The sequence below is a fragment of the Gopherus evgoodei genome, chromosome 7 (genome assembly GCF_007399415.2).
Source record: "Gopherus evgoodei ecotype Sinaloan lineage chromosome 7, rGopEvg1_v1.p, whole genome shotgun sequence".
In the NCBI taxonomy this organism is placed as follows: Eukaryota; Metazoa; Chordata; order Testudines; family Testudinidae; genus Gopherus; species Gopherus evgoodei.
This window is the reverse complement of record NC_044328.1, coordinates 12,753,532-12,767,935: the sequence shown is the minus strand read 5'-3', so window position 1 is coordinate 12,767,935 and position 14,404 is coordinate 12,753,532. Positions and strand designations below refer to the sequence as shown.

The 14,404-nt window shown below is 45.3% G+C and overlaps 1 protein-coding gene across 4 annotated transcripts in view; it reads left to right on the top strand.

Annotated features, from left to right (window-relative positions):
• Positions 1-14,404, top strand: part of AFAP1L2 (actin filament associated protein 1 like 2) — a 116,262-nt gene that overhangs the window by 89,738 nt on the left and 12,120 nt on the right. For 2 of the 4 annotated variants that reach the window (XM_030570407.1, XM_030570406.1), the window contains exons 6-12: positions 4,454-4,659; positions 6,000-6,179; positions 8,500-8,577; positions 9,687-9,771; positions 11,343-11,447; positions 12,244-12,455; positions 14,115-14,260. In XM_030570407.1, coding sequence (XP_030426267.1) covers positions 4,454-4,659; positions 6,000-6,179; positions 8,500-8,577; positions 9,687-9,771; positions 11,343-11,447; positions 12,244-12,455; positions 14,115-14,260 — 1,012 coding nt within the window. Of the gene's footprint in view, positions 1-2,241; positions 2,326-4,453; positions 4,660-5,999; positions 6,180-8,499; positions 8,578-9,686; positions 9,772-11,342; positions 11,448-12,243; positions 12,456-14,114; positions 14,261-14,404 lie in introns of all 4 variants that reach the window. The other 2 variants (XM_030570409.1, XM_030570408.1) reach the window with 2 other exon arrangements.

Genomic DNA, 14,404 nt, shown 5'->3' with positions numbered 1-14,404 from the left:
TCATGGTCCAGGAGCCAAAGTTTGCTGACCCCTGAATTATAGGGTCAGCTTATGAATGGGTCATAAAAAATTTGCATTTTTACATATCCATCTTGAGGGGGGGAGGTCAGCTTATAAATGAACCGGCTTATGATCGAGTATATACGGTATCTGTCTTGGGAGAGTTGAGGCTCACTGGTTAAGAACAATGGGACGTGTTCTGATCTCCTTTCTTATGTTGAGTAGCCCTTACTCCTCAGATGGCTCCATTGACTGTGGGTCTGAAATCTATTATGGGACCACTTGTGGAATAAGGTGCTATTCAACATGAGTAAAGGTGATCTTTGGTCGGAGAGTGTAATGCGTCATTGTTAGGTGTTAGTGTTCTCCTTCCTAGGCATCAGCTGTTCTTTAGATACTCTTCTAGTTCAGATGGTAGCTTTGTTCGTCTTTCCTGACTATTTTAAATGTGAGGGCTCTGGCGAGGCCGAATCTTTACTTGCAAACTGGTCGCTGCATCCTTGGACACTAAAATGGTAATGAACTTGGTGGCGTACACCACTGCCCTCTGCTGGATGGAATCAGAACAGTTCAACTGTGCCACAGGCCCTGTAGTGCAAACAGTTGATGGAGATTCTCTGTTAGCTCAAGTGCTAGGGGAAGGATCTGAATTCTGTTCCCTCTACAGCCACCGTGCATAGCACAGTGACAGTTGCAAAGTCCAAAGTGGAAACAAATTACAGTATGAGATGAGAACCCTATTTTGGCTGGTTGCTGACCTGGACTGTGTTTTAAGGCTTCTTTGTCAAATGAATCCCTTTTCTTCATAGGCCCACCTCCTCTTGTCATTTATGCTGGGAGAGATCATGGGTAGCTAATGGAGTTACATCTGATAGCCTATAATTTTAATGAAGTTGCACCTGTATAAAATGCCATGAGAGGAGAATCAGGCCCATAAAGTGAACTGGGATGGGAATATGCAGGTTCAGATAAATCCTGAATGTTAGAGTAGACAGTATTGTTACCCACATCTTAACTGCAGAACCACAGGGCTCCTCAGCTCATATCTGCCCCAGACATAAATAAGGCACTTTGCAGGTGGTTACGCACAGATGCCTTTTCAGGGGGGTTATATGGGAAGGAAAAAGTTTAAGAATTGGCCAAGAAGCTCCATGGTCCTAGTGAAAGTCACTCTCTGACCAGTTCACAGTTCAGGCAGCTACTTTAGGTGAATGAAAATTTAGATGGGAGATCTGTAATGAGATTATGATGTTAGGAAGAAATTTAATTAAGTGGCTGAAGAGGAGCTATAGTACAAGGGGAAAGAGAGAGTTTGTTGTATAATGGCTACAGCACAAGGCTTGGGTAAAGAGACCTGAGTTCAAATCCTAGCTCTGTCTTTAAATCTCCATAGGCTTGATCCTGCATCCTCTGGGGTTGGAGTTTTGCTGTTGACTTCGACAGATGCAAGACTGGACCCTCTGTCCCTCAATTTCCCCATCTGTAAAGTGGGGATAATGTTACTTATCTCTCTCATATGGGGTGATGGAAAGTGCTTTGAGATCCTGGGGCAAGGATGCTATAGAAGGGCATCCTTTCCTAGCAGAGTGGTGAAGATGCAGGTAGCTGGGGAGCTGCTGTTTGTCTCTTGTTACTGAGTTTTTGAATTTAAGTCTTGTATCTCCAAGGACATGGATGTAGTAAATTAAAACAAGAATAGTAGCACTAATAAAATTAGCAAATATGTTGCCAAGAAGAGACATCAAAGCAAATCCTCCAGATGGGCTGAGGAGATAAGCAAGTCATGTGGCATCAGAGGTGGGACCAAAAGACACCGTAACAAATGGTGGATGAATAAATTAGAATGAACCTAATAAAGACAGGCTTGTTAGGTCTTGTGACTGTTCCTTCATCCGCAGTATTTTTGCACATAATCTAAGAATGCCATCGCCCTTCGTTACATTTGCATTAATTACTAGGATCCTCTTTTGCTTCAAGTCAGTGCTGAGATGGATTCCATCCTTATCAGTCTACCCCTGCTCTGCATTTGCGTAATTGCGTGGCAGGTTACGAAACACAATGGGAATGTGAGTGACAATATGGCTGCCTAATTAATAATAATTCAGACTGAAATAGTTCATCTGCACCAGCTGATTTTAATGTTGACGGTCGTTTTAAAAGGAATTGCCTAGTTCAAGGGGAACTAATGTAAAATATGGGCGCTTTCTCTCTCTCTTTCTTTTTTTGCTTGTGACTTTGCAGGTATTCTTGGTAGGCTCGCTGCTACAGGAGCCAGGACAGGGTTACAGGTTACCGAGGGAGTAATTTATGCCACAATAACCATGGGTACGGCATGTTTTCAAAGCCTGAACTTCTGGCATTGTCTTTCTATTTATTGTCATTGTATCAGAGAGGATCCCCTGCCCAAACTATCCATTTTGTTACCACCAGCATTCCTCCCTTACAAGCATGGATGGATCACCACCCCCATTTGGCACATTGTCATCCTGGGTGGGGGAGATATTCAGAAGTTCGCAATCACTTTTTGCCAATCAGTGGTTCATCTCATATAGAAAGAGTGTTTTTATCAGAGTACATCTGAATGGCACTGCTTTTTATAGATGAAGATGTTGCAACCAGTGAAGGGGCTGATCATTAGCTGGTGTAAATGGGCATAGTTCTCTGGAAGTGAAGCCATGCCGATTTACAATAGCTGAGGATCTGTTCCAAAGTCTTCTAGGAGGTAAGCTGTAGAGTGGCATGTATGCGGGAAATAATACAGTCGTCGTCTTCTGAAAGCTGAACTACCTGATCGGTTGATGGTGGGCCATTAACACAATACCTATGGGCATTCAGTGAATTTTGAAGTGGATAGTCTCCTTTTGAGACACTGGCTTAATTAGTGTTGCTTTGCACTAATCACCTGTTCGAGCTATCGTGTAACACTTAATTGGGGGAGATTTTGGGAGCAATATTGTCACATTGCTGTGGCTTCTCAAAGTTACTTTTATTTTAAAAATGAATACATCTACCTTACCGGATAATGCTTCAAGGAATCACAGTAAAGTGTTTTAACTACACCTCTACCTCGATATAACGCTGTCCTTGGGAGCCAAAAAATCATACCGCGTTATAGGTGAAACCATGTTATATTGAACTTGCTTTGATCCACCGGAGTGCGCAGCCCTCCCCGCCGCCCCCCAAGCACTGCTTTACTGCATTATATCCAAATTCGTGTTATATCGGGTGGCGTTCTATCAAGGTAGCGGTGTATTTTCCCTGTTTTTTCTCTCAGAAATGCCTGCAATATTAAGGTAACACTGCACTTGAGTGGACATTTGACTAAGTCTTGATCAGAGCAGCATAATGAGATCAGTATCGTAATTCTGTTCAGTAGAGACGAACATGCACAAATTAAACACGAGGTGCACATATCTTGGGGTACGCCTCTGATGGATCTATGTGAACCCCACTAATAATAATGAGTGGCTGGCAGATTACATCTGTATCATGAACACCTAGGTCTCATTGCAAATCTCCTGGAAGTTGCTGGGGAGTCTCTCTATTGACTTCAATGGACTTTGCACCAATGACCAGCCATCTTCTCCTTCTGAAAACCTTCATGACCTATGTACATCAGAGCTGAGTAGCACTATACATTGTGGGTGTAATTTTCAAACGTGGTCAGCATTGGCCTCTGCTCTCATTTGAATGGTAATGTTTCCCTTGACTTCAGTGGGAACAGAGTCAAGCCAAGGCTGAGCGTTCTTGAAATCCCACTCCTTATTAAGAATGTAATGGACAGTTACATACTGTTCTTGACTGAACATAAAAACAATCACTATTATTTAAGGCTGTAGTTTATTACTACTTCTTACTGCCACACTCAACATCGCTTCACTGATGCCACCGCTCAGATGTATGTCTTGCCATACATTCCAGGTTGAGTTGATATAGCCGTTGGCCCAGAAAGGGAACCACAGAATAACAGACAACGACTCATTGCTTGTTGCATGGCCTTGCAGAGTTTGTTTTTACATACAGGAGGCAGGGGCTGACTTGGAAGGAACTGGACATAGCTTGCAATCACGTTGCAGGTTTGGAAATTTTGGCTTCTAGTTGAGTATATAAAATATATAATTGAAAAAATACAACCAACATCTGCTAGGGCATCTGAGGAAAACTCTTAAATTGTAGACTCCTTTGAGTATTTGCAAAGAGAGAATCTCAGACGCAAAACATCAAAGGAACAGTTTGGGCTAGAAGGAAAAATCAGATGCTGGGAGATCAAATTCACTAAGAAAATGGCCTTAGGAAATCTTCAACAGAGGAAAGCCCTGGGGCAGAGCCTGAGCTGCTTGTGACTGTGGCATGGTGTAAGGACACTCTCACTTGCCTGATGTGAGCATGCATGAAACAAACAGGAATTACCACCCAGAAATACACTTGGTGACCAGCTTTGCCTTTTTTACAGAAGACGGAGAAGCAGTCAGCAGCTCATACGAATCCTATGATGAAGAAGAGAGCAGCAAAGGGAAGTCAGCAACCCACCAATGGCCATCCACTGAAGCCACCATTGAGCTGATGAAAGATGCTCGCATCTGTGCTTTCCTCTGGAGGAAGAAATGGCTGGGACAGTGGGCCAAACAGCTGTGTGTCATTAAGGACACTAGGTTGTTGGTATGCAAACATTTGCATTTCCTACCTCACCCCCCAAATAACCTATTTTCTCAGACCGGGAGTGGGAAGTGGCTTCTCAGTTCCCATATGGCAGAGAGTCTTATTTTAATTCAGATGCTTTAAGAAATATCCACTTAGCCTCCATGTGGAATTCCCCAAAGATTTCCACTCGGTAACATAGCCAATAGAATACAGGCAGGTGATACCACAGGCCAAAGAGCAGGTAGAGCAGTATTGCTGTTAGTTGTCATAGAAAACGATGTGGGGTAAAATGTTCATCGATTCCAAAGCCCAGGGACAACAATGATCATCTAGTCTGACCTGATGTATAACACAGGCCATAGAACTTCCCCCAAATAATTCCAAGAGCAGAGCTTTTAGGAGAACACCCAGTCTTGTTCTAAAAATTGCCAGTGATGGAGACTCCACCATGACCCTTGGTCAATTGTTCCACTGGTTAATTACCATCACTGTTAAAAATGTACACCTTATTTCCAGTCTGAATTTGTCGAGCTCCAACTTTCAGCCCTTGGCTCATGTTCTACCTCTGGAGACTAGGTGGAAGAGCCCATTATCAAATATCTGTTCCCTATTTTTCAAAAGTGCCTAAATCCGATTTTCAAAAGCGAATCAGGCACTTAGAAGCTTACATCACATGGAAAACCAATGGCATTAAGGGACAGATTTACAAAGGCATATAAGTGCCTAAAGAAGCAGATAGGTGCCTAGTGGGATTTTCAGAAGTGCATAAGCAGGCAACTGACTAACTCCTATTTAAACTCAGTGGGAGTTAGGCATCCAACTCACTGAAGAATTTTAAAAATCCCACTAGGTGCATCTATAGGCCCCTAAACACTTTTTACAAAAATCTGCCCCCCTAGGTGCCTAAGTCTCTTTTGAAAATGGGGCTTAGGTGCCGAAGGCATGTCAGCACTTCAGAAAATTTTACACGTGGCCTAGTCGTTTGTAAGCAAGTCAGGGACTCCTTTGTTCTAATCCGGACTCCTCTGACAGCAGCCTCCCATGGCTGTTATTTTACTCATAACATGTTGGTAGACCCAGTAAAATCTCTTGATATAGTTTGTCTGAAGGATGCTGGTGTGTGGGAGGGTGGGTACATATCTATGCTATATATTTTTATGGGGTGTGTGTAAAACATCTGGATGCTGCAGCTGTAACTGAGTTGGACCTTCTTTGTATTCTCTGCAGCCATTGCAGATGTGCATGCTGCTCCACTTGTGCTGTTAGGAAGTGGGTTATGCTGAGTTTACATGCTTTTAATCTCTTATTTAAGGCTTACTTAATTACTTACTTTAATCTCTTACTCCCTCTACTCTCAGTGCTACAAGAGCTCCAAGGACCACACCCCTCAGCTTGATGTGAACTTGCTTGGCTGCAGTGTCATACACAAGGAAAAGCAAGTGAGGAAGAAAGAACACAAGCTGAAGATCATTCCGATGACTGGAGATGTGATTGTGCTAGGCTTGCAGAGCAAGGACCAGGCAGAGCAGTGGCTCAGAGTGAGTGGAGCTATGTTACTTTGTAACCCGAGAGGCGGTGTCTTTTGTTACATGATTGCACCATGGTGGGCTATGTCAGATTAGCTGTACCAGTGGAAAAGGGGGGCTGTTCATTCCGCTGTGCCCCTGGGGTAACTCCCTCTGGGCTCGCACTCCTGTACCCAAAGCTGGATTAACCCGGAGGCAAATTAGGCACATGGCTAAGGCCCAAATTGGTGTTGAGAGGCCAAAATCATAGGGCAGGATCTTTCGCCGCCTCCCCTTTGCCCAGCTGAGGGGGCGCAGACCACCCACAGCAGTACCCTTTGCCCTGGCACTGCAACCCTAATCCTGACCCCATGGTGGTGTTTGAAGAGCACTACCCTGCAAGAGCAGCTCCTCTACCGGGGGGGCTGGGCCCAGTTTCCTGCTCTGGGCATTGCCACCTGGCACATAGGGTTGCAGCCCCATTCAGGTTTGGCCCAGTCAGCCCTCCATCATGATGGGAGAGGGTGGCTGGCATAACCTTTTCCCCGGGGCCACCTCTCGCGCCAGACTGAGAGAAGTGTATGTTTGCCCCAGTAATGGATTAATCTGGCCCTGCTTGTATCTCGTGCCTGTCTTCTTGGCACTCCCTTGCGCTCTGCCCTGACTGAGAAACACGGTGAATAAGTTATTCCTTGCAGTTTTCTCGCTATGAAGAAGGTAAAAGAATATAGAAGGTCCTCGGGTTCATGGAGGTGAAATGGCTGTCTCTTCCAATCACCCTGCTGGAATAATTTCTGCTGGCAGGGAACCTCTCCATCCCCTCCCCTGGGTTCTCCATGCTGGGCTCTTCACACGTCTCCATGTTCTTCAGGCTCAGCACTTCTGCCAGAAGATTGTGCATGCTGAGATATCAGTCATTCGGGGCCAGCAGTGTCAGATCAGCAGCGAAAGCTCCAGCTCCCTACACTATGGTCTGAATTTAAGGGAAGGGAGGGGAGGATACATTGCCAGGAAAGGAAGCATCTAAAATGATCCTTTAGGATTGTTGGTTGTTGGAGACTGTGTGTGGGGTTGTTAGTAGAGCAGGAAGAGGGGGTTAGAAAGAGAAGGAGAGGGACAGAGAGTGAGTGTCAGGGGGGCAAGAGCAAAGAGTTTGGGTATCAGGCTATATGCTTTTATTATATTCATAGGGATGCACCGGAACTTAGCTGTACAACTCCCATAGACGTTACAGTGGCTCTGCTTGGAGGTTGGACCCCATTCCGCTGTACTTCCAACATACACTGGCCTCATTCACAGCTGCAAGCACATAGACACATGCTCCACTTCGTTTTCATGTCCAGGGCAAGCATGCTCCCAGAAAACCCAGGCCACCATCTGTATGTCGGAGAATGGAGAGGACCTCCCCAGCCCAACCTTTCCAGCCAGAATAAAGAAAGTCTTTCAGCAAGAGAGCACTGAACTCCCAGCTTCAGTCTAATTGATGTTTAATGGGAAATGCTGCAGAAACAGAAGAATGCTTAATGCCTCTCTCTGTAACAATGTGTGGGAACGCTTTTTGGAGAAAGTCCCAAACGCAGAATAGCTAAGGACTGTACAGGAAACATGGTTGTTTCATGGAAACTGCAGCAGAACAATGAATCTTTACAAAGATCAGTGATTAACTCAAAGCAGGCTGAAGAGCTCTGTTCACCCACTGGACTGATACAGAGGGCCAAGCTTTGCCCTGACATAAACCCAGTGCAGCCCCACTGAAGTCACTCGGGTCACAACAGGTCAAGTCAAGGCAGGATTTGGCCCTCAGAATTTTTGTTCATTTGAACTTTATAGGCCAGGGCCTTAGTTGGTGTCACCCCATTGAAATAAATTGTGAAGAGTTACATGATTTACACCAACTGAAGACCTGGCTTTAGTGATTTCAGTTCCCAGGGTTTTATGCAAATTGTGTCATCTCATTTTGCTCCTAGTGCCTAACATCCTCTGAATTTTGTTTTCCATTTACAGTCCACACAAACCCAAAACCTCAAAGAGAAATTCTGTCAGAACGGCTTGCTCCACCTACATTTATGTCTGCACCCTACATGAGCAGGGCAGGGGTTTGACATCAAACCCTAATTCTGGTTTTGCTTGCAATGGGTCCCAGGTTTTGTTCACCATGTGTTCCGGTTTCATTGGTTATGGAGCCTGCATTCACGATCCCTTTGACAAAGCCGGTCTGAGGTTCAGGTTTTTAACATTAGGTGAATTTTGGCATGATGTTGAGGTTTGCTGCCTATGGTCTGCATACCTCTGAAGATGATGAATATTGGTAATTTAACAACTCTTTTAGCTTGCTGCTTTGTTCTCTGTGCAGGTAATCCAAGAGACCAGTGGTCTTCAGTCTGAAGGAGTGGGTGAAGGAAATCAATACGTTCCAGATTCCCACCTCAAGGTACAGCTTGTATCTTTAGCGAGGTGATATTCAATGTGTAAAATGCTTTAAATCCTTCTTTTACAGCCTGCTCCTTTAACAAAAAACATGCAGAGTTTACACCAGTGCAGTAACTTTATCTGGGCAGGAAGGAGGCTGACACTGATACGAATGCAACCAAACTTTACTGCCGAAAGAAGCGTCGTTGGAACAATATCAATTTTCCTCTATATACATAGAGGGCCTGAACTGCCATCTGCTGAGTTTCTTGCTCCTTCCACTGAAGTGTCTGGTGGAAACATGTTAGTGGACGGAACAGACCACTGGTCTGACCTAGCGTGCCAGGAGCTATGTTCCTACCCTGATCCTAGTATAATGATTTGCCTACATCCAAACTCTCCAAAAGTTTGGATCATTTCAGATCCAGATTCAAACATTGAAGCCTGGGACCATCTCCAACACAAATAAATGTTGGGAGTCTTAAGAAAGAGCCCACGGAGCAGCACAAAGGTGACTATCTGAGAGCTCGGGAACTGGAGATTCTCCAGTGTTAGGCCATCACATTAGCACAATAAACCCAAGTAGGTGCCCAGATACCATGGTGAGGGACACAGGGTGGACAGATAGATGGGGGAAAAAAGAGGCAGCAATGGATCCCATCTTACTTTTAGGAAAATATTTGTAAAAAAAAATAATAATGAAAAAGGCTTGGCCTACAATTTAAAGGGGAAAGGACTCTGGCTAAGTTGCCTGACAGGAGTGGATGGGCCTCCAAAGCACAGAGTAGAGACTAGATCCTCACCTAGCTCCAGTGATTTCAACCGAGCTAAACAGCTCCAAGCCAGCCAAGGTAGGGGGCCCGCACATTTTGAGACCTGGGTTTGCAAATGTGCCTGGATTGCTACATCGGACACATGTGACTTTTCATGCTTCTTTCTGTGATGTCCGCACTTTGTTCCCATAATTATGTCAATACTTTCACCAAATTTCCCTTGACCAGCATAGAGACCCAGCCTATGGATTTGTGTGTGTGTGTGTGTGTGTGTGTGTGTGTGTGAGCAAAGACATTCTTGGTGGTATTAGTGTATTGCCTTGGCCCCGGGGCGCTCACATCTGGTCCTTGTTGACAGGCGGACTTGTCCGAGAGGCATTCTGTGGTATCAGAGAGCGGGAGCAGCACGGACGGCCACCCGGAATCCATCGAAACAAAAGATGGTAAAAGAAACCAATGTCTGGTGTAACAGGACACTCCTTTGCTCTGTCTTCTTACCTCATAGACTCACAGGACCATGTATTTGAGTTCTCTCCACTACCATCACCACCACTCTGGTCCCCATGCAACAGTCTATTTACAATACCCTATGTGCTTTCAGACCTCTCCTAAGGCCTGAGAGCAGCAGAGCCCTCTCTTCCCTGAGGCCTCTGTGAGCCCAAGCTCCTCCCACCCCACCGAGCACTTCCTTCCTGTGTCTCTTTATCCTGATGGGCTAACTGGCTCTTTAGCCCATCAGCCTGATTATCTAATGCCCTCAATCTGCTTTCCGAGTGGGGCAGGGGGAACTACTTTGCCTCCAAGTGAACGGAGAGCAAGTTCACCCCCTGCACTGGGGAGAGGCTTGCCTGGATGGGTTTCTGTTTATTACAGATCACTAGTCCTGCCCGTTGCACTCACAGTGAACCCCAAACTGATCTGATGGCGGGTGAAAGCTGTAGACATGTTAACTTCCATTTTTTTCAGGCACAGGTGGAAAGGAAGGATGGTCAAGTGTTTAGGGCTAGCAGTGTACAGCCCCTTGCACAATGGATTGGAATAAGATTCTGTCATGATGGTCACCACTGCTGCATCCGTCCTGACTACTCCTCCAGTGACGGGCTGGGGAGAGAGGGTCGAGGGGACGGGGAGAGAAGGGGGTTGGAGATTGGGTGAGCTGGAGGGTGAGGGGTGGTCATAGATTGGGTGAGCCAGGGTCAGAGGGGAGCAGGATGGAGGGGGAAAGGTGGGAAAGAAGGCAGAGAACACAAAGGATCTGGGGGGCTGGAGGGAACATAGACCAGCCCTGCCCTTCTGGGAGCTCTGTACTGGGGAGAGGGACTTTTACTGGGACAAAATCGTTTCTCTGACAGCAGGGTCCTGGCCTGTGAGTGGAGCCGCTAGCGCTGTAGTTATACCAATAATAAGGATGTTAGTCTGGGACTCAAGACCTGGGTCCAGCTCTGCCAGACTTCCTGTGGTGTGTAAGTGCCTCAAGAGGCAGTTAGGTACCTGGAGGTTTTGAAAATTCCCTAACTCCCATTGCAGTTAATAGGATTCAGGCACCTCTGTGCTTTTGAAAACCTCGCTTGGTGCCTATCGGCATCTTTAGGCATTGAAATACCTTGAAAAATCTGGCCCTTAGTTTCCCTGGGCCTTGGAGTTTTATAGCTGAGCCCTGCCTCACAGGGGTGTTGTGAGGATAAATTCATTAAAAAAGAAAGATTGCGAGGAACTCAGATGCTACGGTAATGGGGGCCTTAGAGCACATCCTGCATGTCGTGTACAAATTAGAGTACCCATTGGTATGCACAGCCTGTGCTGTTTATGGGGAGGACCTACAGTAAGTGATGCATTTGTTTACTATTGACTCATTTTCGGCATTCACTGCTAGCATTCTAGATTTTTAAAAATATGCCCGCCAGCTAGTTTGGAATGAGAATCATGTGTGTCACTTTAATGGCAGGTAACATGGTTTGTGTGTGGCACCAATGACATGACTCACATACTATACATTTCTCTCTGTTTGTGTTAGTCAAGAAGAAGGGTACAACTGGCCTTAAACTGAGCAACTTGATGAACCTTGGGAGAAAAAAATCCAGCTCATTGGAGAGTCCAGAAAGGACACTAGAAACTTCCAGTAAGTGTCCGGAAGGATGTTACCATGAAACAGAACCCACAATTTTGTATTTTCAGCCTAGCATCTAAAGATAATTGTGCTCACAAGAGCAGGTAGTAGCATGAAGGATGAGTTGCCAGTCAGCCATCAGCCCCTGGAAAAATCAGAGATATATGTAGAAGGCCTCTGTGCTTCCGTCCCCAGCAAGCAACATAAGACATAGCGTTCCTGAACGCTCAACAGGGAGAGGTTGGTGTGGGATTTAAAGCTTTGGGTGAACAGGGCTCCATAGTTTTGCATAAGCTTTGACTAAGGGCAGGTCTATACGGGAAGCTTATATGGCAAAGCTATGTCTCTCAGGAGTGAAAAATCTACAGCCCCCGAGTAACGTACTTAGCTGACCTACTCTGCTATTGACAGTGCTAGGTTGATGGAATAATTCTTGTCTTGACCTAGCTACCACCTCTCAGGGAGGTATATTAACTACGGCAACAGGAGAACCCCTCCTGTCACTGTACTGAGTGTCTACGCTGAAGCGCTGCAGCCTAAGCATCCACAGTTTGTTTGCCACTCTGAACCTAACCTGAATTCTGAAGGTAAAAGTGTGAGTAGTTTTCCACCCATGTCGCAGCAAAATTTGGCTCCAAACCTTTACAGTTAACCTATGTGTAGTGAGCCCTCGCCTTTGAAACCAGCAACCAGACGTGTATCTGTTGACATACTGGCCCAATGGAGGCTTCAAATGTGCATGTGATTCCCAAGCCCAGGTCCCAGTGTGGTGGAAGATGTTACTAAGCCAGCATGTGCTTGCTTGCAGATTACCTGAACATCCTAGTGAACAGCCAGTGGAGATCCCGTTGGTGTCACATAAAAAATGGTCACCTCCATTTCTACCAGGACAAGAATAGAAGTAAATCTGCACAGCAACCTCTGAGTCTGGTGGGCTGTGAAATTATTCCAGACCCCACCCCAGACCATCTCTATTCTTTCCGTATTCTGCACAGTGGGGAAGAACTAGCCAAATTAGAGGTATGGTGGTCTATGTTTCTCATAGGAAATTGTCGGGATATATCAGCTAAGGTGGCCATAAAAATTCCAACTGCCCTGCAGGTGAACTCAGCTGAGTAACATTCTCAGAAGTACCTCTCTTTAGTTAGAGGACTGCTGGTAACTGGAAACAGAGACCTTCATGTTATGAAGAACACTAATCTTAAAAGGCCAGGTGCAACTCCATTGACTTGCCATTCACTTACCCCACTGTAGGTTCTGGCCCAGAAAGCACAAGTGAATCTACTCAGATCTGCTACTTTCACTTGTCTGTATCCTGGACTGTTTATCTCTAATCTTAGTTTCCTCTGACATCAGCATGATTAGAGTAGGAGGAGGACAATGTGAGCAATTTCCTGTGTTTTCCAGTGAGTGGAATATTTATAGCTAAACAACAGACTTGAAACGACTGTCACAAGGTCTGAAGGTGTTTTGTTTAGCCGACCGGCCGCTGTATGTCTGAGGTGCCCAGTGAATCACAGACCATATATCTGCTGGCAGATGTAAAAGCTAAAGAGGGTTTGAAAAGAAAACAGCAATTTGTAAATAGGGCAAACTAAACTTCATCAGAGTATCATAGCCAAGGTCCAAGCTGACTGGTTGGTTTCCAGGTTGCACTAATTTTACTGGGATGGGAGGTGGAAGAAGAATTGAGTCCAAAATACAGATTCCACATTTTGCCTGATTTAACAAAAATCTGCTTACTTTTAGGGCTATACAAGACCTGGTGACTTTTAGCAACAGGGATCTGTGCAAACTTAATCCAGTTTTGATTGATATGAGTTCTCTCCCCTCCTCCTCCCCCCGCAAGTTTTGCTTTGTTTCTTTGAAATATTGGGGTTCAAACAGCAACGCTCAGCTGTATCTGCCCAGTTTTGCAGTGTTTCAGGTGGACGCCATCTGAAACCAGGAGTTCCACAGGGTTCTCCGCGAGAGATGGTCTCAAGTCCCAAAATTCCTATCTGGACTGAGAACACGCCAAACAGTGAACTGTGGCTTGAGCTGTTGGTGAACACCGAGGGTTTCAGTGTGTTTCATTACAAAGACACGGGCCTTTTTCTGGATTGGGGTTTAGATTTCAAACCTCCCTCCCATGCACTCAGAAAATGATCAGTGGATGTTTGGACACAGGGTTTTGATTCAGACCCATAAATCAGGCCAAGTTCTCTTGAAACTTGATCTGTTCAGAGAGCCTGCAGGTTTCATTATTCAAGTTTTGCACAGGTCTCCTAATACTAGGAATCTTGAAAGTCTTATCACTGCCCTCTACTGGGCAAAGATTGAAAATTCAGTCTTTCCTTTGCAAAATTGGATTGCCTGAAAGACTCCAGCAGGGGTGGGGCTATAGGCAACTGAGATCTCTTCCACTATAACAGGGAAAACTCAGAGCCCTGGTCTTGGCAGGGAGGTAAATGAGGAATTGCTTTTAGAAATACTCTAGTTTAAAATATAAATTTAACTATAAAGTCTACATGTGGGACCTTAATCCCATGTTAATTTGATTAATTTCAAAGCATTGCAGTTTATTTATCCTAACAGACTCCAATAAATTTGCAATTTACCTTCCCATCTAAAGCATATTAAGCATCTTGGAAACTGCTGTTACAGCCATAAAAATCTGTTTCTTTGGCTGTGTTGTAGGCCAAGTCTTCTGAGGAAATGGGCCATTGGCTGGGCCTCCTCTTATCAGAGTCAGGCTCGAAAACGGACCCAGAAGAATTCACCTATGATTATGTTGATGCTGACAGGATTTCCTGCATCGTGAGTGCTGCAAAGAATTCATTCTTGTAAGTCACAGTGGCAGCACTTTTGGCTTTGAAAAATTTCTTGATCTTCTAGGCAGCTGTAGCCGGTGAGGGGTAACAGTTAGGAGAATGGAGTCTGGCCCTCAGCTGGTGGGTAGCTGTGTGACGCAAGAGGCTCTTGATCTC